The sequence below is a fragment of the Ischnura elegans genome, chromosome 6 (assembly GCF_921293095.1).
Source record: "Ischnura elegans chromosome 6, ioIscEleg1.1, whole genome shotgun sequence".
Lineage (NCBI taxonomy): Eukaryota > Metazoa > Arthropoda > Insecta > Odonata > Coenagrionidae > Ischnura > Ischnura elegans.
In genome coordinates this window covers 121,886,182-121,910,043 of record NC_060251.1, presented here as the reverse complement: position 1 = coordinate 121,910,043, position 23,862 = coordinate 121,886,182, and the positions used below count along the sequence as shown (strand labels likewise).

General features: G+C 40.5%; 2 protein-coding genes across 2 annotated transcripts in view; one reads left to right on the top strand and one right to left on the bottom strand.

Moving 5' to 3' along the window:
- The window catches only part of LOC124160079 (palmitoyltransferase ZDHHC6), a 31,040-nt gene extending 7,817 nt beyond the window's left edge, over positions 1-23,223 (bottom strand). The window contains exons 1-7 of the mRNA XM_046535797.1: positions 23,127-23,223; positions 22,762-22,943; positions 22,518-22,602; positions 19,549-19,712; positions 16,044-16,178; positions 15,022-15,156; positions 8,424-8,504 (exon numbers count right to left, since the gene is read on the bottom strand). Coding sequence (XP_046391753.1) covers positions 8,424-8,504; positions 15,022-15,156; positions 16,044-16,178; positions 19,549-19,712; positions 22,518-22,602; positions 22,762-22,943; positions 23,127-23,181 — 837 coding nt within the window. The 5' untranslated portion in view covers positions 23,182-23,223. The remainder of the gene's footprint in view (positions 1-8,423; positions 8,505-15,021; positions 15,157-16,043; positions 16,179-19,548; positions 19,713-22,517; positions 22,603-22,761; positions 22,944-23,126) is intronic.
- Positions 23,224-23,314: 91 nt separating this feature from the next.
- LOC124160078 (poly(ADP-ribose) glycohydrolase) overlaps positions 23,315-23,862 on the top strand; it is a 61,059-nt gene continuing 60,511 nt past the window's right edge. Inside the window, exon 1 of the mRNA XM_046535796.1 lies at positions 23,315-23,780. Within this exon, the coding sequence (XP_046391752.1) occupies positions 23,544-23,780 (237 nt within the window). The 5' untranslated portion in view covers positions 23,315-23,543. The remainder of the gene's footprint in view (positions 23,781-23,862) is intronic.

Sequence of the window (23,862 nt, the reverse complement as noted above, 5' to 3'; positions counted from 1 at the left end):
AGATGATATACTACTTTACACATGAACCCATATTGAGGGCAAAATGGCTCCTATACTGCCAATTTCAACGGGAATTTGATGATTCTGTGCATGAAGTTTTCGCATAATTACCATACTGTCTATCCACGAAGAGGGCTGTGTCTGGCTGTCTTTCGTCCTGGAAGCCCCGAATCGTAAGATACGGGCTTGAACTTAATTCATGAGAGACTTTGCAAAGGGCTTCCGTCAGTACCTGGCGAATGTCTAAGCAACAAACAGTGGAGTATGAGCAGCGGACATACATGATAGTAGTGAAGACAAAGGTGAAAGTGAGGAGGAGTACCTTAAATATTGGGCTCTAATTACGTCCAATTTATTTTGCAGGCTACTTGTAATGATGAGGCACATCCAACTCTAACCATGAACTTTCTTGTAGCACTCCTATCCATTTCCGAGACATCTTTCTTTCCAAAACCTTTGTTTACACTCTCCTACCGCCTTTTGCTGATCTTCCTGCACTTGCGCATCCCAAACCCCCCTCCTCTAGCATTTCTCCCCTTCCCTAGCATTTCCCACACCTCTCCGGTGACAGAGCTTGAGTGCGTCATAAAAAAACACGGCCCCCAAACGCAGTCTCAGGCAAGGCTGAAGGCCCTTTACCCCCCACCCCTCTACCTCCCACCCACTGCACCTCTATTTATCCTGCCCCCACTTCCTCAACCAGGCAATACCCATCCCACTCTTACTTACCCCACCCCCTTTGAACGTTTTGTGGCTGTGGAGGACATGGTTAATCTCTCCCAGCAACAGGGATATGTTTCCAACTGGAGAGAGGCTGGAGAAGTATTTTTCATTATCAGGGAAAGGAAGAGGAAAACTTTGTTATCAACATTCATTTTATTGGCTACAACATTTGTTCAGTCATTTCTTGACATATTTTCAGTCTGTTCTTGCTCCCATGAGCTTGGCAGGGTAGCATGCCCTCCAATTCCATACAAGCAAAGATACGGCTGTGCTACATGCCTCGACAATTCAGTAATTGATCCTTTTTAATCATTTTAGCCAAGTTAGGAGGCACGAGTCGCATATTGGGGAAAACTAAATGAAACACTAACTTTTTAAAATCAATTATTTATTATTCATGGGATTAAAAAATTAGCAATCTGCTTATTATTTGAAAAGATTGACCAAAACCTGACGTCAATCTGAAATTATGAGTTTATTTTTTGGTTTCATTCAACAACTATAAAAATCATTGACAAACTTAAATGATGCCAGAAATACGTCCTGTTTTGGGCACATTATTTTATAAATAACGTGTAGATTTAATATTTTGCAATGTAGGTTTTCTTTTGTGAACTGTTGAAAGTTATACCTCAATATGAAGCCCTTCTTTAGTTTTCGGGTTTCATTCTCCACCGTACTTAAACTGATGCTATGTAAAGCTGATATAGAAAAAAGAATTTTTTAGTTTTACCACTAGAAATAGGTGCGTCATAAACAGAAAAATATCTTAGGGAGGAAGGGAGAAAGAAAAACCTAAATAACGATAAAACTAAATTCTTCACAAGTTTCTGTCTGGGAAGGTACTCCATCTACCTCTCTGCCAACGATTCAATCGAAGACTTTTCCATCGTCATCAATGCCATTTATACCTACTGGGTGTGAGGTGCTGAAATTATAAAATTTTCTCTCTTCTTCTCTGCAGACTTTCAATAGAAATTAGTTATTTTCTTTGTCCTTCCCACGCTACTATTTATTTACGACAACGGCGCAACTAATTTTTAGTGCTAATATAAAGAAAATCTTTTCTCTATACTGTGACGGTCGCGGCCATCCCAACCCTGGCCTTCACCCCCTCGTTCACCATCCTCACCCGTTTCCTATCCTCCCCCCCCTTTTCTTACCCAAGTATGCAAGGTGGAGTGGATGTGAGTGAGTCGGTGTGAGTGAAGGTCAGCTATGACGAATGCCCAAGGTATTTTCATTTTTTTTGTGTATGCGTGTGTGTCGGAACCCCCTCTTTTCCCTCGGAGATGTATATAAGCCGAATGCACAGCAAGAAAGACAGAGAATTCTTAATGGTGTTACTGACTGTGCGATATCCAGAAGTGGTTGCACTAAGAGAAAAGTGAAATTATGAGACAGAAGACATAAGGCGGCGAGCGGTGTACGACGGGAAACCAAGTCGGACGATCAACTCCGGAATCCAAAGGTGGTCGCCATGGAGGTTCCAGGGACAGCCAGGCCGTGCAAATTGCTGTCTCCGAGAAAATAGGAGACCGCACAAAGATAGACTAGCCTGCGTCCAGCCCGAACCACGGCACCAAGGAATGGAGTCATCCGGTGGTCATCCAGGTCACGTAAAGTTATATTGCCCTGACCCCCGTGATACCACCCCTGAGTCCGAGTACTTGTCCCTGTATGCAGCAATATGCCACTGTTAAGGCACCTTGTGCAATTCATCAATGCCTCAGTGATTTTTCTCATTATGACTTATTCTCTATAGACTTAGTCAGCAACGGAACTTAAATGTGTAATTGGGACAGACTTTATTACTTCCCAGATATAAAAAGTGTAACGAAGTCTAATAATTGAAATAAGTCCGCTTAACGGCATACATTTTGGCTTTTGTTAGATTTTTTCTTTTTAAATTGTTTCATGGTAATTTCAAACGACCATTGCATAAATCATTTATTATTTCATCCATTCATCACTAACCCAATCATTTTCACTCATCAGGTTAAAAATTTAATGTAAGATGTTTCTTATTTTTGAATATATTTGTGCGAATGCTGAATGAAAAGGTCCTTGCATTTCTTTGGGTACTCCTACGAAACCTATTTATCTACCTTCACCTGCCGCCGAGTCGTCACGCGCCTTACTACAATTTGGATCTCTTCACCACGAAACAAGCTGCGAACGGGAATCCCCCGCATTTATTGTAATGCTAAATTAAATCTTTCGATAAATCGTCCTGACTGGCAACTTAAGGAGGTTTATCATTTATGGGTGGTTTTCGCGGTTTTCATCCGTGCAACCGACGTTGAACCATTACAATACGCATTAACAATACTGTGCATACTTTTCAATACAATATAGAAAGAAACACGAAAACTATACGACGTCAAGGTACACACTTTGGATTATCATTTTTGGGAATCCACACAAATGAACCATACTTCACCTAAATAGTACCTTGAGAAATGATAAAACGTGTTGTAGGAAAAAAATGAATGTGAATAACAACGTTTCTCTCTTTATTTTCCCAATGATGGAAGATGCTTCTCCAGCCTTTCTCTGGTAGGAACCTTGATCCTGTTGGCATAAAAGAAGACAGAAATACTATATAAACATGACACCTCACACCCGTCATTAATGGCCTTGATGACGAATAAAAAGTCTTTCCTTTTATCGTCCGCAAAGATGATTGAGCATGGCACCTGGACGGAGACCCAAATAAGAATTTACTTCAAATATTCGCCGGTAGAAAATCATTCATTCAAGTAATATTTATGCCAAATTTTTACAAAAACTTTCCAATTGACCTGTGGTTGAATGGACTGAATGTACTGTGTGTCATTTGCCTAACGAGTTGAGGAGACGAGACTCCCAATTAACCCTGGTTATACCTTTCCAATGTCCACTTCTCCAGCGGTAGAGCCCACGAGCATGAAGGGTTGAAGTCATTTGAGGACCACACTCTTGTATCTTCTCCTGATGAGATAATTTTTTTTTTTTGTTTTTGTGTGTGTGGTGGCATGGGTTTGCCCTGTACTCTTGTGTGGGAGGAGTTAGTGGGAATTCATTTTATTTTTATTGTACACGTCCCCGAAACGCATGTGCTATATCTACCCTACTGTGTGTGTGATTGTGACCATCTTTATTTCCATTTCTTCTTCTGTCCGCGTTGAATTCTTCGTTCGTGGCGGGACCTACGCCCAGAGCCATCTCTTGGCCAAATGATAGGGCTAGACCTCGGGGGATTTGGTGTATAAAACCCCCGCCGAAAACACTGGAGATTAGATTAGCCTGGAGAGCTCGGTGGTCTGAGCATCTGCCCGGAAAGCAGAAGGTCCGTGGTTCGATTCCCGGTTCAGGTGAACTTTTTTCCATGTGTTTTCGGCCTTCATTCCATCTCCACGCCACAGTGTGTCATCGTCCTGCATTTATGTTTCTATCTCTTTGTTTCAATTTCTATTATATGTTATTATGATTGTATATTCGCCTGTGGCGACCTGTGTGAATGTTAATTTGAAATATATATATATATATATATATATATATATATATTATATATATATATATATACAATGTATTGGAAAATCCGAAATGCACGTGGCACGTAATATAAATAGTTTAAGTTAATGTCGATACACACAGAGACACAAAAAAGAAACACTCACATTGAATAAATAAACTTGAAGCTATCGAAGCACTTCAGGCTTCTTCGTCAGCTGAAGAATGAATGGTGAGGAAAGGAGAGGGTTGGAAAAGGGAAAAGAGGGGTAAGGGGAGAGGTGTATGGGGAGGGGGAGTTAGGAATAGGGGTTAGGATGCAACGTTCAGACCCGGAGAGCTATTGGCTTGAAAGTGCCAAATGCACGCCAATTCGAGGGTGTGGAGGTTGAGGGCGGAGTCGGTGGGAGGGAGGGAGGCAATAATGGATACTTTGTAGCAATGATTGAAAATGGAATCATGTGAAAGACAATGTGTAGGAACTGGTAGAGAGGAGTGGGGGGAAGATGGACAACAGGAGGCGCGATGATTGTTAATTCTGAGATTGAGAGGGGTAGTGCATAGGCCAATATAGAAAGCAGGGCAGAAATTACAATGAAGAAGGTAGATGATGTTGGTGGAAGTACAAGTAGTGGAGGGGAAAATCGGTAGGCATTTAAGCTTGGGGAGAAAAGAGGCAGGGGGTGGAGAGAATATCTTGCAGGTTTTACACCTGGGACGATTGCAAGGTGAGGGTGTGGAGATAGTGACTGACTGCGACTTTTGGAGAGGGCGGGTGGCTTTAAATATGGTGTTTAAATTCGGTGGTCTCTTAAATGTTATCCGAGGAGTGGACGGGAAAATCTGAGAGGTGGACTTGTGTTTGGAAAGGATGGGGTACAGGTCCTTCAATAAGTTTTGTAGCAAATGAGCACCAGGGAAGTAGGTTGTGAGCAGAGAAGGAGAGCAATGTTTGTCTGCGCGGGGTTTATTGTGAATAGCCGGTTTTTTTCTTATTTTGTTCATCAAGAGTTTTTCGGGGTAGCCGCGGTGAAGAAGAGAGGTGTGGAGTTTGGAGAGGAATTTTTGAAGGTCTTCGGGGTTATTACAGATTCTGTGTCCCCGGACAGAGAGGGAATAAGGGATGGAACGTTTGGTGTGTGGTGGATGGCAACTGCTGTAGTGAAGGTATTGTTGTTTGTTAGTAGCTTTGATGTGAACCGATGTTTTGAATTTGTTATTATCTGAAAGGTGTATGTCCACATCTAAGAAGTTGATATTGGTTTTGGAGATGGAAGAGGTGAAAGAGACTGAGGCAGAAGCGTTAAGTGAAGAAACAAAGGTATTGAGGGAGTCGATGTCATGAGGCCAGAGAATGAAAATGTCATCAATGTATCTGAGCCAAAGAAGAGGTTTTAGGGGGTAATTAGTGAGGAAATTTTCTTCAAACAGGCCAAGGAAAAGATTTGCATAAGAAGGGCTAAACCTACTTCCCATGGCGCAGCCGGATATTTGCAGATAGTAATTATTGTTAAAAGAGAAGGCATTGTGGGTGAGAATGAAATGGGAAAGATCAAGAAGAAAATCAGTGCTAGGGTTTTGAGGAGTGGGTCGTAATGAAAGATAGTGGCGGAGAGCAGCGAGTCCCTCAGAATGAGGGATTGAAGTGTAAAGTGAGGTTACATCAATAGTGGCCATGATAATGGGCTGATTGGGGGGGAGGGAAATGGAATTGAGTCTAGAAAGGAAGTGATGGGAATCTTTGATGTATGATGGAAGGGACTGAACGAAGGGTTGGAGATAGAAATCAACAAAGGCCGAAATGCGCTCCGTAGGAGAGTTTTGAGAGGAAACTATGGGGCGGCCTGGGTTATTCGCTTTATGAATTTTTGGAAGGATGTAGAAAGATGGCGAAGTGGGGTGATCTGGTAAGAGAAGGGAAATGTCTGACTGGCTTAGGCCCTCGGAGGGAGCTTTTGTTTTTAGTAGGGCATTCAATTCTGTGTGAAAATCAGAGGTAGGATCTGATGAGAGAGGGGAGTAGGAGGAAGGGTCTCCTAGTAGTCGGTTGCACTCTGATATGTAGTCGCTGGTGTCAAGTACAACGACAGTGGAGCCTTTGTCGGCCGAGGTAATCACTATGTTGGGGTTTTTTTGGAGTTTTCTGATGGCGGCGGACTCCGAGGGGGAAAGGTTTGGCGGCGGGTGGAGGGAGCGTAGGAAAGATTCACTCGAAGCCCTAGAGAGGAGACAGTTGATAAAAATTTCAAGCGGGTGGTGGGGAGGAAGAGGTTTGGGCTGGTGAGAGGAAGGGGAGCGGAATTTGAGGAGGGCATTGTGAATACCTTCCGGCGCCTGTTGTCTTGTGTGGGAATTCCAGAAAACCTTCCACCGAAGGTTTCGGCAAAAATGCAAAATGTCCGTGAGAAGAGTGGTGGGGTTAATCCTAGGCGTTGGGGAGAAAGAGAGTCCGCGGTTGAGGACAGAAACCTCGGCGGGGCTGAGCTTAGCGGAAGAAAGGTTTACCACTTGCTGGTCGGTGGGTTCCACTGGGTCCTGGTCGTTAGGGTCAATTGGCATAGGATCGCGCCGAGGAGGCCGGGTTGAGCGCTCCGGGGCTGCTATGGGTCGCGGCGGAGGTGGGGGTGGAGGGGGGAGTTTAAAAAGTGTGGCCAGGTCTGGTTTGACGCCTATGAGAGGAGGGGGGGCTTGTGCGGGGGGTGAGAGACGCAGTGGGAGGGAAAGGCCATCTCGGAAATGTGAAATGCATAGGGAAGAGAGTTTGTGCAGTGAATTCTCGCGTTTCTTCTCGAGTAAGAGGTGCGCCGAAACTAGAATCGTGTTAACTTCCTTAAGAAGGTGAGGAGAACAGAGTGAAATTAATTTTATGAGAGAGAGCAGAGAGTTATAATATTGATCAACTAACCCTTGGTATTGCGTGAGAGTGAATTGGCATAGGGAAAGCGAGTATTGAAAAGAAAGAATGTGGAAGGAGGGACGCAGAATAGGTGGAATGCCAGAGACAGCGAATTTTACTCGAAGGCCATTCGGAAAAGTACCTAGTGAAATGCAGGATGAGAGAAATTCTGTGTGGCAGGTGTATTGGGCTAATTTGAAGGCGAATTTTTTGATTCGTTTAATCCAAAATGTAGTGGGTCTACATCCTATATTATTTTTATATCATATATATATATATATATATATGTTATACACCTCATCGAGGAACATCTTGAAGTGTGTGTGAGTATATAGTATATAAAATACCATACCTTTGTTCACTAACATCGGAGAAGACTTTATAATTAGTGAGTTTTGAAAGAAATACCTTCTGCAGAATTTAATTTAAACAATTTTATGTCAAAAACTGCTACGGGCGTACGGACAGTGTTATCCAGATGTTAAGCAAATTAGGCTGGGAGCCGATGGAGGCTGCACGCTAGGCTTAGATTGCTTGAACAATTGAGAATGGATATCTTTAAAGGCTGTATCACATTAGCGACTGCGGCCGGCACTGCAACCGCGATTTCAGCTGCGGCTGCACCCCATCACACATTGCGGCCAACGCCACGGTCGCACATACGCACGTATGAACGTTTCTGCTTGTGGCTTGTTTGTTTACGAAAGCCCAAAGAATGGATAGAGAGCAGCAATTATTGAAATGGTTCCTAAAATATGTCAAAATGTACTTCATTATTAGTCACCTGTGTACTCGGGTCCAATATCTAACATGCTGGGCTTCCGTCTTCACTTTAAAAATCCGAAATTATCTCAGCGTTATCTCACAACCTTATTGAACTTCCCTCCCTACGGTAACCAAAACAAACATGTCTGCCGCAAGCGCACGAGATTGAAATAGAGCTCTCTGATTGGCTGCGACTGCCTCACTCTGATTGGTCGATGGGTCAGTCGCAGTCGCGGTCGCAGTCGCTAGTGTGATGCAGTCTTAAGAGCGAACCGAAGAACATAATATTAGAGCCCCACTATATTTCAAAGTCTGAAAGAAGTAATAAATTAAGAGAGATGTTTTGCTAAACGGATAGATATGGGAATTCGTTTTTCCCCCGAACCATGATGACTTTAATAAATTCTAGTCCTAACCTCGTTATAGCACTTCATTTTTTTAATGTTAATGACTGGTGTTTTAACACCCCCTGCCACATGCCTTTTAGATGGCTTGCAGGGTAGTATGTAGATGTACACATAGATGAATGAGACAGCATACTCACCGTCAACACATACTGGTCACAGCCATCCAAAACAGGCCAAACTATGCCATCACCCACGGGGTCACAGCTCAAATTGATGACCTATTAAAATGAAAAATAATGTGCATGGTTACTCACCCAATGTATTTGGCTTTGGACACATTAGTCATTCAAAAACTAGAGCATATACATTTAAATTGAACCGACGGACAGTCGGATCAGATACTTCGGATCCATATATCCATGAATGTTGCCCTTCATCAGATCCAAATTCACTGAAGACATCAGATCTAGACATTCTGCCAGCCACTGTTCACGGCACGGCATACGGTGTGGCGAGCGAGTTGTCTCGTTTGAAAGCGGCCTGAATTTCATCCCATCGTGCCGTGAACAGCAGCTGGGAAAAATTCGTAATGCCAGAAAGTGGCCTCAATGTAGCACTGCCTGCATTTCACGCTGTAGATGGTGCACCGTTGTGCCGGTGACCACGGCGGCCGTCAACAGTGCCGTGCCATCAACGGCATGATTCATCTTGTTTGAAGACATCCATTAAGACCTATTATTATTTGAAAGCACGAAAGGCTAGCATTTGGGGGAAGGCAAAGAAGGAACAGAAAGAATAGGAGGAGATGGGGTGCTCATAATAATTATTATTGGATGGATCTTCAGATATTCGGTGCTCCACTGAGCTTCAATGGAAAAAAAATCATTTCTACACACCCCTGGTTTAAGGCTTTTTGAGTCCAATTGTGTTTAGTTATGCACAAGGATGGAAAGTGAAACAAAACGAAAATGTTTCGTTTCGAACGAAAAGAGGTACGAGGCCTAGGCGTAGTTTCGTTTCCGCACGAAATTAAAATCACCACGGAGTTTAGTTTCGATCCGGAACGAAACTTAACTCCCAGGAACAAAACTAAATTAAACGAAACTCTGCTGCTCATAGTTAAGTTTTGATCCCAGAAGTTGAGTGAATAAGGGGTGAGTGAAGGGGGATAAGGGGGAATAGTTTCGACCGATTGCGTTTGAAATACATGCAGAGGGGTTAAAAATCGAATCAAGCTTAAAAATCGAATGGCCAGTTTGCATTCACCGTTCTCCTGTAAAAATATGAGTGCCCCATGCATCTAATGGCGGTGGTCCGAACCTCTACTTCATTCAACAATACTTCGTACTTGGTGTGTGGGTCGAAACTTAATTGTTCAAAAGTGAAGTACGTGGTCCTTCCGGTGCGAAACATTACCTGCGTTTTGTTTCTTCCCAGAGTTTTAGTTTAGTTTCGACCTGAAGTAGTTTTGACTCCGATTTCGTTTCGACCATTTGAGTTTAGCTCCCCGGGTTTGAATCCATTGTGTTAAATACATTCCGCTCCCGGGAACGAAACTATTGAAATTTTACTGGTTTTGACATACATTTAGTTTCTACTGCCACCCCTGGTTATGCATGCTTCTTTCACCGCCTTTCTTGACTGACTAGCAACAGCTGTAATTCATACTAAGCGATTTTGTTGAAGCCACCTTCCCTCGGCACCTAGGTGAGGGCTATCGAAAGGGAGCCCACGACATGAAAAATTTTGATCAAAATGTAAGCTATACATTACTTATGGTTATACCATTGCTACCCAGCACTTGGTTTGAAAACACTATCATGATTGGTCGTGATTCGCACTTGGACTGTTTTTATCACAGTTACAGTGGTAAATATTAAACAAAGGAAAGGAATTTTGAAATGCCGAAAACCTAGTGTTACCAGTCATACCAGGGCGAGTGAATTCGGCTCACAAGTATTTTATGTGAAAGACAAAGTATTAAATTGGGGTAAATTTTGGGATAAAAGAGTTGATTCTGATTATAAGACATGACACCTTGTTAACCCATTCATTGCGTAACATTTTCTCAGAGTTGTTTCACATTGGCGGAGAATTTTTTTTCACTGCATTCACTTTGTTTTTCAAAAATATGAAAACAATTTAAAAAAAAAAGGATTTTTATATTCAGTTGACCATTTATTAAACAATTTGTTAGTGGCATCACAGTGATGCCATCCGCACCCATGTGATAAATGCTTCAGATATTTATGCAACCCGTGACACAAACATTCGGAACGACGGACAACATATTTTTACGCAGCAACTAAGAAGCTTGAAATAATTTCTGAAATGATGGTGGAATGAATTACAAAATAAGATAAATATTTTTTCAGGTGTCATCCACTATACATGCATCAAATTTTGGGTAAATAAAAGTTTTCGAATTTTAATTTTCACATTCCTAAATTTTAAAATTTACTAGTAACTTAGATTTGGATGCAAACATATGAAAGTTATTTTTATCTTTTTGACATTTTCTTTTGAGTTAATGCCGCTAAAATTAAATAATAACTGTGAAATTCTTTGAAAAAAGGGTTCAAACATAGCCCTTGAACTTCTGCACATCATACACCATCAGAGGTATACTGATTCGCCACTTTTAGTCATTCTTAGAACGTGAGGAGGATTATTTCTTCTGTTTGTCCTTAGATTTTCAGTGGTGTGTCTTTTTTGAGTAACTCAATAGATATTTGAACAGATTATTATAATTTCCATGCATAAACTCAGTAGGGTAGTCACGGGAGGGGGGTTATGGGTTACAACCCCCGTTGAGGCACCAAAAACAGGTAAAATGGCCCCCGCTCCCTCTGGAGGGGCCCCAAAATCTCCAGCAAAAACCCCCATTTGAAAATCGTGGCCATGCGATTGTATAAACTGTGCCCACAGAGGAGAAATCTATCGATTAATTTTCACACGACTTTGATTGCATGTCCCATGTACCAACATCAGGATCCTTCGCTCCAGGGTAAAATTGTAGCATCTTGCACGAGGTCATCAGGCTCAGAAAGCATATACAGTGCAACCTCGATATAACGACACCCCACGGTGCACTAATAAACACTCGCTATAGCGAATTGTCGCTTTACCGGAGGTGGAGCAAATAATAGCCAATATACCTGTTGCGAACAGATATACAGGAACAGGAGTGGTGCGGCGACAGATAAACATCTATCCGATAAACGTAAGCATAAATCCAGACGAAAGGCGATGTTGTTTTGCATCACTAAATTTCCTTACTCAAATAACGACTAACTATTCAAACAATTTATAAGCGCCGCACTGAATAAAAATCATGCAAAGCATTGTTTCGTCAATCATTATATTTATCGAACGACAGTTTACCACATAAATTTGAGACTGAGCTTCATTTCTAACAGATCGCTAGCAGTTACAGAGGTTAAAGAGTCTTGATGAAAGTCTTCCGGCGGTGAAACCCTCGCTATGGCGAGAGCCAACGCCGAAAGGGTCTCGTAAAAACGAATTTTTAACACGCTTATTATAGGGTCAATTGACGGTGCATCGGCTATCTCTCGTAATAGCGGGGGTGTCGCTATAGCCCGTACTCGCTTTAACGAGGTTCCACTGTATAATGTTATGCCTGTTTGTGACGCCTAAGCAACATTGACTCATGAAGCAGAGTTCTTTACCTGGATAGTATATTTCTTTCATTCCTTGAGTGAGTAAATTCAAAAGGGGTCGAATTTTATGCAAGGGGTCTCTTAGTATCGGATCATCTAATATGTGTCCCTGCCAAAATGCATGCAATGGAAGATTAGTTGAAATCGGTCTCGGGAAAAAGTGCTGTGAAGGCCAGAAAAATTGAAGATATTTTCCTACCTTTTCCAATAATCTGGTATGGATGGTCATATTAAAATACTTCATAGAATCATACATTAGGTATATCGGACCAAAAATGTCTCCCATTCCCCACGAGTAAGATTCCTGTGCTCGGTTATCCTAGAAGAACCGCATCTTGAGACGCATTGGCAATATGGAACAAAGCCTTTTAGACGAGAATATTTCCTCCAGCTCCCACATACTTGCATCCTCAACGTAAACATCAGTTAACATCTATAAAATATACTACGATAAAATACATTACACTTAAAAAGTACACAAGACTGATGAGGTTGTTCTTTTGCGGTCAGAAAGAGAGGTAAGCGTTAACATTTAGAACCAGCTTACAAGAAATATCTAAACGTGTATGTTCCAGATAAAATGGCAATGTATTATAATCCAAAAATAATTGTTTCTTAGCACATAGAAATTTTGCTTACTTTCTGATTATAGTAGCTCTATTTGGTCGAAGTAAAATATGTAAATTGCTTCAAAGTTAAAAAAAAAAAACCTTCGCGGAGAAGACCCAATGCAGTGTTCCATGTGTACACTTGAGTAAATTGTGCCAGAAATACTTTTATTGCGAGGAGATATTCTAAGCCTAGTTCACCAAAGGCTGATACATAAACGGTTCTTGGGGTTTGAAAATAGGAATAAAATAAAAAATAAAGGTTTCTTCGATATTCCACGTAAGTGGCTAAATATATGTAAAATACTGAAATGTCCAATAGAAATAGACCATACGGTAATATTAGAAAAAATAAAGTTTCTATAGAGGAGTGAAAATGCACGCAATCGAAAGATGTCAGGAGAGACGGTGCTAATGGTGAGAGTCGCAAAAACTGAGAAGGAAGAGCTGACCTTCGTCTACGACAAGCACAAAACAGAATACTTGCATGGATTTCTAATAAGAATGGCAAAAACACTTCTAAAAATAGAGATAACAGGCGACACAGAGCGACTTGTAGTCAATTCCGACAGAGCGACTTGTAGTCCGCGGTGACGGAAAACGACTTTTTTATTTGAGCCCCGAAATTCGGTCATTTTTTACCCAAGGATTTCCCCAATTCTAATTTCTCATTCAAAATGAAAAAAATATAAATGTTTTCCAAGAACCTTCATTATTTCCTGTGAATAAGGAATCGGTGGTCGTAATTATTCCCACCTAGTAACTTTAACAAACTCATACGAAATAAATGAGAAAAAGTTAAAAAATCTGTTTCTTTTTCCGTAACCAATATAATCAAACCCCTATTGTAAGGATCATTCAGAAAATGTGATGCAAATATTTTATGGAAGAATGTTGTGAGTTATTACGGCATAATGTAAATATTAAGTTTAAACATTAACAAAAACAGCAACAGATTATTCAACTGTGTTTAGCGTGTGTATAGTGACCGTATTTTTAAATACGAAAATATATTTCGTCGATGACATGGAAGTACGATTATGACTAAATATTGTTTACAAAAATTTTAATAGGACTAAAATGAGAATAATAAACATCAAATGTGGCAACACTTAGTACAAATATTCAGAATAGAAAAGAAAATATCACATTTTAATTTTTTTGTAATGGCGAAAAATAATAATAATAATTAAAAAAATATTCCATAAATGTAAAAAAAAGTACTCAAAAAATATAAACTATTTTTCAGAAACGGAAGGCATATCCAGGTAGTCTAATCCAGTGCGTGTGCGGGAAAAAATCTCGAAAGTACAGAGAACAGAGCGTAGGGAGCGATTGAAGGACATAGGTCGGCGTGCCATCAATGTGATGCCACCCGCCCGTTGGCAGGACCTACGCTGGGCATTAATGCTATGCCATCTGCACTCAAAGGGTTAAAGCACATCACTTGCAATACACATAAATGTGCGAAAGAGAGGGGACGGCACACGACTGCTAACATTTGAAGAGACAGTTACTCAGTCAAAGAAAGTGAAGGAGGCGAAAGGAAGAGGAGTTTGTTGTCCCCACTGCAGAAGCACTTTTAAATGCTGGCATTGGTGTAGAGAAAGTTGATAATCCAAAAATTTGGGAAAGGCTCTCGAAGTACATGCATGAAGGGTAGCGGGGATTTGCTGTCTGCTGATTGTATTTGCTAATAATAAATTCCGATTACAGGAATAAAGAAGCAGGAAGAGCTTAAATATTGTGTTAATGCTCTAAATTAATGCAATGAAACTGAAAACAAATTTCAGTGCTATTTGGTCAATTTTTGCTCTAGTCTTCCTCAAAAGACAATTAATGAAGGGAAGGATTCACGGTGCACCTTTTCTAGCTTGTTTTACAACATTAATGCTTGAACCATTGATATATGTACCTTGAACCATTTCCTTCATTTGGTTTTATCAGAAATTTTGTACTGTTGAAATTGTATTTAATGTGATGTAAAATGCAAATGCAAAAGTATAAGCAATCGTGAAATGTGCACCAAAAGCAGTAAAACACCTAGAAATGTGCAAAAATTTTAACAATACAATAACACCACCAAGATTTTCTATAGCACCAAAATCACATAGTTTTAAAATGAATTTTAGCAAAAAATAAAACCACTTTTACGGATCTCTACTGATACAACATGGCAAAATTATAATAAATATTATTATCATATTATCGACGGCTGGCGAGTCTTACCTCAAAATCAGTCCTCTAAGTGTGAGGTTGCTGAGGACTAATAACAGCTCACCTACCCTGACTGGGTGAAATTCAGAGTCCACTGGCTTAGTCTGGAGTAAGCTCTAACCTCATCAGTTTAAACTAACTTCTGGCTTGAAAAATTAAATGAAAAGCTGTGGAAATCAGACAACTGTATGCAAGAGACAATGATCCTTATATTGTGGATTATTCACAAGTATCTTTTGCATGTACAGAGGATAAAAGATGAAAGAAAAAGAAGTTTCCTTTTACTCAACCTGAGAAAAATTTTTCCTCCAGCCAAGATTGTATGGGAAGATGAACTTGTTGCTTTCGTCACCACGGCGACGATGGTGAGCCTTCTCCACAATCCAGTCCTCGATGCCCGTCTGGTTCCGCCAAATGGAGCGAAGCTGCAACAGAATCCAACACAATCGCCTCAATCTTAAAAAGCCTCCCTTACTCACCCTCAATTTCACTCATGGCTCAATGCTCTCACTCATTTTTATTGACTCCATAGTTCTGGTACAGGGTGTCCTTCACGAAAATCAAAATACATGATCCAAGGACAACTCAGGCATACAAGGATAATATTTTTAAAATTTCCAGGTCATACAGTCATGGCTTTTATGCAACAAAATAAGATTTTTCAAATTTACCATATACAATGGATTATTCTTTGCAAATGCTCACCACTAATGAAATTAAGTAATCAAACAGCTATAAGTTTCTCCAATTATTTATGATTTCTACCATATGAAAGTCATACACAAAAAGTAAATGTGTAATTGTGTGCAGGTGAAATTAAAACCAAGCTACCTTGAACACAAAGAAAACAAATAGAAAACTCAAGCAGAGATATATATATATATATATAATAAGCATAATATTTATATTTTGCTGGTTTCTCTTACTTTATATTTTATGAGAAAAAGTTTCTGATAGCAAAGCACTGGCTGTAAGATACATCTGTGGACAAAGTGGTCGTAGGCTCAGGCCCAGGGCTCTGTTCTGAGCCCAGCACTCAAAAATAAAATCAAAATGATGTGGCTTTACATGAAACGATAACTTTCCTTCAGGAGAAATTTTTCAACCCTGTAAATGACACTTGATTATGTATTATGAACATGATTAATCCCCAGGCTGAGTACCGAGCTCTACATACACAATTATGACAGGGTGACAACCACTTGCTTTGAACATAAAAATTTCTCATCATCAATGAGTAGCCATCTGCCAAGTGGGTACGTGGTCTTTGGACAAATTAATCATCATGAGAACAGTTCCCATTGCCACTGACCTGGAAGCAGAAAAGCATTCCTACGACCACAGCAACTCCAATGGACAAACCCAAGCAGAACAAACAAAAGACAAGTGTGTACGCTGTCATGGACACTATTGGCTCCTCAGGGTTGCCATAGTAAAGGTACCAGTCCTGCAAATATAAACGAGTGCACATCACATGAGAGAGCAACCAGCAACAAGGCGAGCATGGTAAAGTAAAAACACGCGAACAACAAAGTGGATGAATTCTGCTGGTTTTTCCGGGTATTCTTCCGCATTTATCCATTTTGTAGGACAATATTTCGCCAACGTTCCAGTTGGCTTCCTCAGGTCCACTGAAGTGTTGATGCAGAAATTTGTTGGAAATTTCTTCCCCGTAGAAATTACTTAAGTTTCCAAGTAGGCTTCCGCAGAGATTATGACGAATTCTGCTGGTTTTTCCGGGTATTCTTCCGCGTTCATCCATTTTTTATCCAGGCTTCCTAGCTTCTGGACTTGAAATAGAGCTGAAGAAAGTTAAGACCAGGGACACCCACCATGTAACAGACAAATTTTTGGGGGCAATAAGAAATATGGGGATTTTTAAAAGCGAACTATTGTATGGCTCGGAGTTCATTCCCCCCTCCACTTCATTCCTTCCCCTTCCACCTTAAGGCCCCAGCACGCCGAAGAGCGCAAAGTGAATTGCAGCATATGTGACTGAGTAATATTGTGCATGGGAATAGAATTGCCGGTGAATTGAAATGAACAATGATTGAGAGGCATGGGAAGGGACCCCCTGTTCGGCAATCCCCACTGATAGTGGCCCCCTCCCACTGACACTGCCTTCTAAACCCCCTGTACCATTTTTTCTAAGGATATATAAATAGGTAAGAAATATGCCTGAGGTAGAATTATACACGAGGTCCTCTCGAAAGAAGACGCTAAATATGACATGAGGTAAAATTGACAGGAGGGAGTGCCAATTGGGAGTCCTGCATCTTGGTGCTCTGAGCCACCCTCAATTGTGTTCGAGCATCTCAAATTAAGTCTTGCTGAGGGGAGATACAAGATGATACGAATGAGGCTGTAGGTGGGTACTCACTTGTAACACAGTATCTTTGGTGTTTGGGAGCATAAGAATCTGGGACACCTTCAACAATCTCACAGAGAGGAGATTCGCAGCACCACTAAGCCGTTGGCAGGGGCCAATTTAAAGTGCAGCATTTTTGTGCTCAGAAGCTTGAGAAGGTGGGAGGGACAACTCCAGGGGACTGATGCAGCATGGGACTCGTGGTCACATGAGGTCATTGCCATCTCGTGAGAACCCCCTCCCTCCCCACAACGCCCACCATTACATCCAGTGATTTCCCACCCATAAAATACTCAGCTTGTAGTGACTTGGAACCAAAGCCCCTTCCCCCTCTGTCCCAGTGAAGTATTCCCCCTCGTTGACGTCGGTGTCCCATTGTATTTTTAAGCAAAGGACTAAATACAGCCTCCTGCAATTCTGGTAACACCCTTTGGAAGGAAGAGCTTTGAAAGCATACCAAATGTTAGCTATTAACCAAAGGGCTGTGTACACGGTACATTAACTCATACAAGTCAATGTCTACATGCATGAACACATGAATGAATGCAAAAATGCACTGTGTAACCACCCAACTTGTGCCAATGCATGAACAGAAAATAGACCTTGTTCTAATTTAGTTCATGCATTCGTATATGTATGCTCCGTTCCAGGCCACCACAATCACTATCAGTCAGATAATCTCAAGGAAGGTTAAGGAAATTCCCAAACAATACGATGCAGTATCCACATAGGCAATATCAATACCAGTTGGCATCTCAAAAATTTGTTTTTGATAAAAAACCTTTGTGGGAGCAATACATATACGTATTTATGTACCTCCTTCATCTTGAAATTAAGGACTCAAAAGATTTTTCCCATGGAAACCTTTCTTTCATTATCAGGTGTCTATATCCTAGGTTCTCTCTAATCAATTTGCCCAGAGTAAAACTGCTTTTTTGTGAAGCACCTTTCATTAAACCGACATTTACATGATACTATTAACCCGATATAAAATAGAACATCAACAACCACTGATACCCAACTTTATAAAACTCCTGATGAACGAAGTATGACATTCAAAATCGTTTCTAACGGCCGTTTTACACGGGGCACGGAATTGTGCAGGTTAGAGCTGCATTTATTTCTAAAATGGCGTGGAATTGCGCGAATGCATGAACAAAATTAGAACAGGGGCTATTTTGCCGTCTCGCATCCATGCATTCTCGCATGTGTTCTAGCAATTCACCGCTTCACACGACGCAATTTTGATTGCGCCTTTGCACGTACGTCAGATTGTGCAATTCCGTGTAACGTGTAAAACAGCCTTAAGACCATGGGACTGCAGGAATTAATCAGTTATGATTTAAGTATAAGAGGACAAGAAAATGGCTGTGTTGCATGTATGTAATATTGTTTCCAAATACACAACCACCCTCATATTCAATTAATCAGTCGAATGAACGGGAATACTGGAGCCGTGCCTCACTCTATGCTATCGGTTGAGCTGCTTGGTAGGTGGTGAAATCCTCCACCAAAAGGAAATGGCCTCCGGTCAGTAGGGGCCTAAAATTAGTGGTAGCAAATGGGTCCAAACATGTTTAAGGGAATGCTTGTCCACGAGCAGTGGGCATTATTTTGCAAGAGCTCTTGTCGAGTGTTTGGCCGTGAGGAGAGCTGCCCCCGGGAGGCGACCAAAGGCACCTTTTCTTTTTGACCACCGCTACCTCTTACTGCCAAGGTAACATCCCTGTTTCCTACCTCGCCTTTACCCCGAGTCATTAATTGGTATCGTCACCACCACAGTTCTGTAAGCTGATTTATTATTTTTTTATTCGACCCCTTTTGTTTTTTATTAAGTTTTTGATACTCTGTTCAACCATGTCTTCTAATTTTTTGAGTTTTACCATCCTCTGCATCCCTCCGAGCCTCCAAGTATGTTTCATACCAAAGCTAATGAAGATGGACAAATATGCTATGTCTACATGGCCTGCAGTTGAAATAAAATCTGCAAACTCACTGACTAACTTGTCACAAGTCCCAGGCCAAACCAAAAATATGTAGCATAATTTTGAGGTTTGGGAATTAGATGCAAAAAATTACTCAGTTGGAGTAAAAATCGGATATTGCCAAAATCGATTCCATCTTGAGATATCTCTATTGAAAATAACATGAAGCTCTGAGGGACATTTTAAATATGTCACATTTGTATTGGGTTACCAATGGCACAAATAGCACACTCCTCCCACCACAGCAATCCCCAAACATTTTTGAGAATTCCACTGTGTACAAAAGTCACGTCAGCTCAGCTACGCACAATCATCCCCTTTTCCCTCAGCGAATTTGAGCTAACATAAGAAGGAGGCTGTAATCAGAGAAATGTGGAAGAACATATGTACACCAATGCCAAGCGCTCAAATGGATGGGCCAATTGTGATGAAAAAAAATTGGCCCACCAGAAGCATCAACTTACCCGATTGAAAGCTCGAATAAGTGAACAAGAGAAAATAATGGCAGCATGGAAGCATCCGCACGTAGCAAACAAGAGGAATGCAGCAAAATGTGCATGATTCCTGTGGCCCACGCAATTGTTGATCCATGGGCAGTGGTGATCCATTTTCAGAACACAACGGCCACCTTTGAAAGAAAGAGATAGTACGACGGAAAGAAGAATTTCAAGAGTAAACACCGAAAATGGATGGACATTCATGGAATTCACCAGAGCATAACTTCACAGCCCATCAACCCAAATGTTGGTTTGGGTAGGTGATAATAATAATAATTGATGCCTTTATTCAGGCGAGGTTAAGACTAAAAGGTAAATAAACATTTGCAATAGAATAATACACAATTACAATATTCACTATTAGCAAAATGTCAAACAAGATAAACAAGTATCGCAGGAATTTTGTGTGAAAAAATATTACTATTTGTAGGAAAAAACATGAGGACAAATGAGTACATAATATCCCTCAGCGAAAAAACCCACAGCACGAAAATGTCCACACAAGAGGGGGGAGGGGGTGTGAAAATCCTATTGAGTGAAAACTAATGTTATGATACATACAAAATACAACATACATATACGTATCAAGTTCTCAGGCTTCACTTGGTGGACACCACACATCTTATGTGGAAAATAAATCACTCAGTAATGTTCCACAAAAACTTTTAATTCTTCAACCCAGCATTTCAACTAGAATGCAGTGTCATTATCAAGGTGAGCAAGTAATTAACTGCAAGCCCATTACATACATATATGTATACATGCAAAGAGAGCATGTGAAAAGGCAGAGGAATGGGAAGGAGTGAAGAGATGAGGCGTGAATGACTGCTCCCCTCGCTTGTTGACTCCCTCCCATTCCTCTGCCTTCTTACACTCTCTGTTTGTATGTGCGTACATAAATGGCTCACGGTGATCCATTTGGTCACCTCCATATGTCATGACTACATATATATTCTAGTTGAAATGCTGGGTTGAAGCAATAAAAATTTTGTGGAACATTACCAAGTCATTTATTTCACACATAACATATACATATATGTATGCCTATATCAATATTTAGTGATCCATATCACTTGGTCATAGGCGCTGCTCATTGTCATGTATTTTAACCAGTTTGTGTTGCTGTGAAAAGTGCTTTGTGTAGCCTCCTCTTAAAGGATCCCAAAGATGATGAATTTCTCATGGAAAAGTTAAGACTATTGCATTCCCTGCACGCAGTAATGGTAAGTGATTTCTTATAATTGACAGTTCAATGATGAAGTATGATAACAAGACTGCAATTCACTTGCGTATTTGTCATGTGGAAAGTGTCAAGACTCATAAATTGAGGCATAAACTAAGCATGATAGGTAAGGAGGTGTTTTTGTGTTTAGAATTGGATAAGGCAGAAAATGAGTATGTAGCCTGCATCAAGAGTCAAGTTTCAGCCATGATAGTTTATTAATAAAATCGCTTATATAATCTGATAATTCTAAGGAATAGATTGATCAACAACTTTGCTATCTCCACATGGTTTCGTTACCGAATAACATTATCAAGGTGACAAATGCAGGTAAATTGACAGTTTATATAGCAGAAGGTAGGGGTAGGGAAATTTCTGGGAGCCGTTGGTTAGGGGGAGGTAGGGGTTGGGTTTGGAGTTAGGTTAGGCGTCGCAGTGGGAGGGGTGGGTGGTAGAGTAAGTGGAGGGAGGACGAAGGGTAAAGGTGGTCATTGATGAGGTAGTATGAGTCCCTGTATCTTAATATCTCCAGCTCTTCCAGGGCATATTATCTCCATCCTTTCTCCTCAAAGTGAAGCATAGTTGGGGTGAAGTCACTATTGTGCCCCATGTCTATAAAATGTTTTGCCAAATGTGAATTGTCTATGACACATCTGGTGCTCGGCCGCTTTGATGGAAAAACTCCTCCCTGTTTGGCCGATGTAAATCACGTCACAGATTGAGGGTTGTGGAAGAAAGGGTCGTTTTTTACGGTTTCAGAAGAGGAGTAGGGGGGGGGGAGAAGAGAAAGGTTCCAGGGTGGGTGAGGGTACTACGCACGCCTTCTCTGTCTTCTTTCATATTGTGGTCGTCCAGATGGAGTCCTCATCCAGATGATCTTCCAAACCCCAGGAGAAAAAGATCATCTGGGCAACTGGAACCTTTCTCTTCCCCCCACCCCACCCTGCTCCTCTTCCAAAACCCTAAAAAACGACCCTTCTCCCCCACAACCCTCAATATCCCCTCTTATTGACACCCACACCCCTCCCCTTCAAGCACCAAGACCAGTATAAGGAAAAACTCTTAAGACTTACGTTACACTTGATAATGATGTTTGTAGCAACAAAGCGTGAAGTATCAAAATAAAACTCAGTGGAAATATTGCAGTGTCCAATTTTACTAACTCTTAATCTTGTCGAGAAATGTCTCTTAAATGAAAAAAGTTTCAGTTCTAGGACCTCTCTCCTACTCTCCAGTGGTATAATTCCAGTTCTGTTCCTGTGTCAACATATACATATCATCATAAATTATTAAAATGGTTTTACATTGATGATTGCTCTCCCATTCTTTTTCCATCGGTACCTAATCCAAATTGTAATGCCACTGATCAGGAGTGAATAATTGAACAGCTTAAGTCTGAGTCCAGTTTTACAAGTACTACGGACAATTAATAACTTGAAAAACCTTTAACGGCAGAATGGTGCAAATTTCTACAGCTACGAGGGAAGGGAAGTGACAGCTTATTACTTATACAAGTAAATATATTATACTGCTTATTCTTATACAAGTAAAACTATTGAAAATCATAAACAATATTTATTTTTATAACTCTGCAAATGCAATGAGTTGACCATAGACTTGCAGGGACCACTTGCTTAACTGCAGTTTGAGAACCATAAATACAATAATATATGGAAGAAGAAAATTGGAGGCCAAAGAATTGCTCTAAACTTACATTTTCGGCAATGATGAGCCCGTGGGGCCTTGTAACCCTCACAAACTCCGCAATATTGTAAAAATTCGGCGTCTTCTTCATCCTTCTGAGGAGTAAATGAAAATGAGCAGCATCAAATTAATGTAAATCATAATGCGCATTAATATTTGTGTAAATCTAAGCTCAAAAAGTATATTCTTACTCAGGATAACGAACTTAAAGACAAAAATTGTGTAAAATGTCAAAAAATTCGCCAAATACTCACCGGTTTCCAACCAACTGGAAGGAATCCAGGTCCTTCGTAAATAGAGCTCAAAAAATTATAAATAGTAAGAGCACTAAATATCAGGAAGCAGCCAACATTAAGGGAACCACCGAGAGATGCTGATGGAGGCCACCACATAGAGCAGCAATGAACTGCCATGAAGGATATACTCTTGATGATACCTTAAAATTTAGAAAACCATCTAAATGTATGATAGCTCAAAATTAATAAACATCACGTACGGATCACGGAACCCAAATAATGAGAACCCAACACAAAACGAATGTGTTGAATCATCTTAGGAGATTAAAAAAGGTTTCTCAAAAAATTAACACATAAACAAACCGCTACATATTCATTCTTACCAAGAGCAGTAAGTGGTCCAAAGTGGCACAGCCTTTTCAAAGTTCCAAAACACATATTTACGTTAGTGACAGACACCTTTAACTAATCAAAACAAGGGGCGGCCAATCGCATTAATTTTCACTGAATTTTTCATAAATAATTTTTTCTAAATTTCTCATACATTCGAACAAGCTAAACACATACAGCGACGTTTTGTTGTGGTGCGGATAGGTGGAATTGGTGGGATCTTCAGAATTTATCCGTTTTGTTCTGAATATTGCTAATTTTCAGCATTTTCTGTATTTATAAACAGGCCTCTGGTGGACAAACGAGCTGTGTTTTCTGATATACGGAGATTATTTTCAGATTGGAGTAAAGGATAAGTCATATCTGCGTGATCTTGTGATACACCTTTATGTTTTCTCCTCGAAAATAATATGATAGAAGGAGAACCTCCTGATAAAAAGCGGCAAGTGATGGAAAATAATAGCCTATCAGACGAGGATATATCTCAGGTTCTACTGGAAGAGGAAAATCGTCCGGAAAATTTTAGTTCTTCATCATATTCGCGGACAGAACATATTATGGAGGATAGCTGGGATAATTACAAGCATTTTGGTCCTAATTCTATGGCGCCTATTATACCGAGTGCATCTCATTCTGTTTTATTTAAGGTATGCCTGCTATATTATGGCAATAGGAGTAGGTAGATTAATTCTTATGACATTAAAAAATGTTTGTACTTACATTTGATCA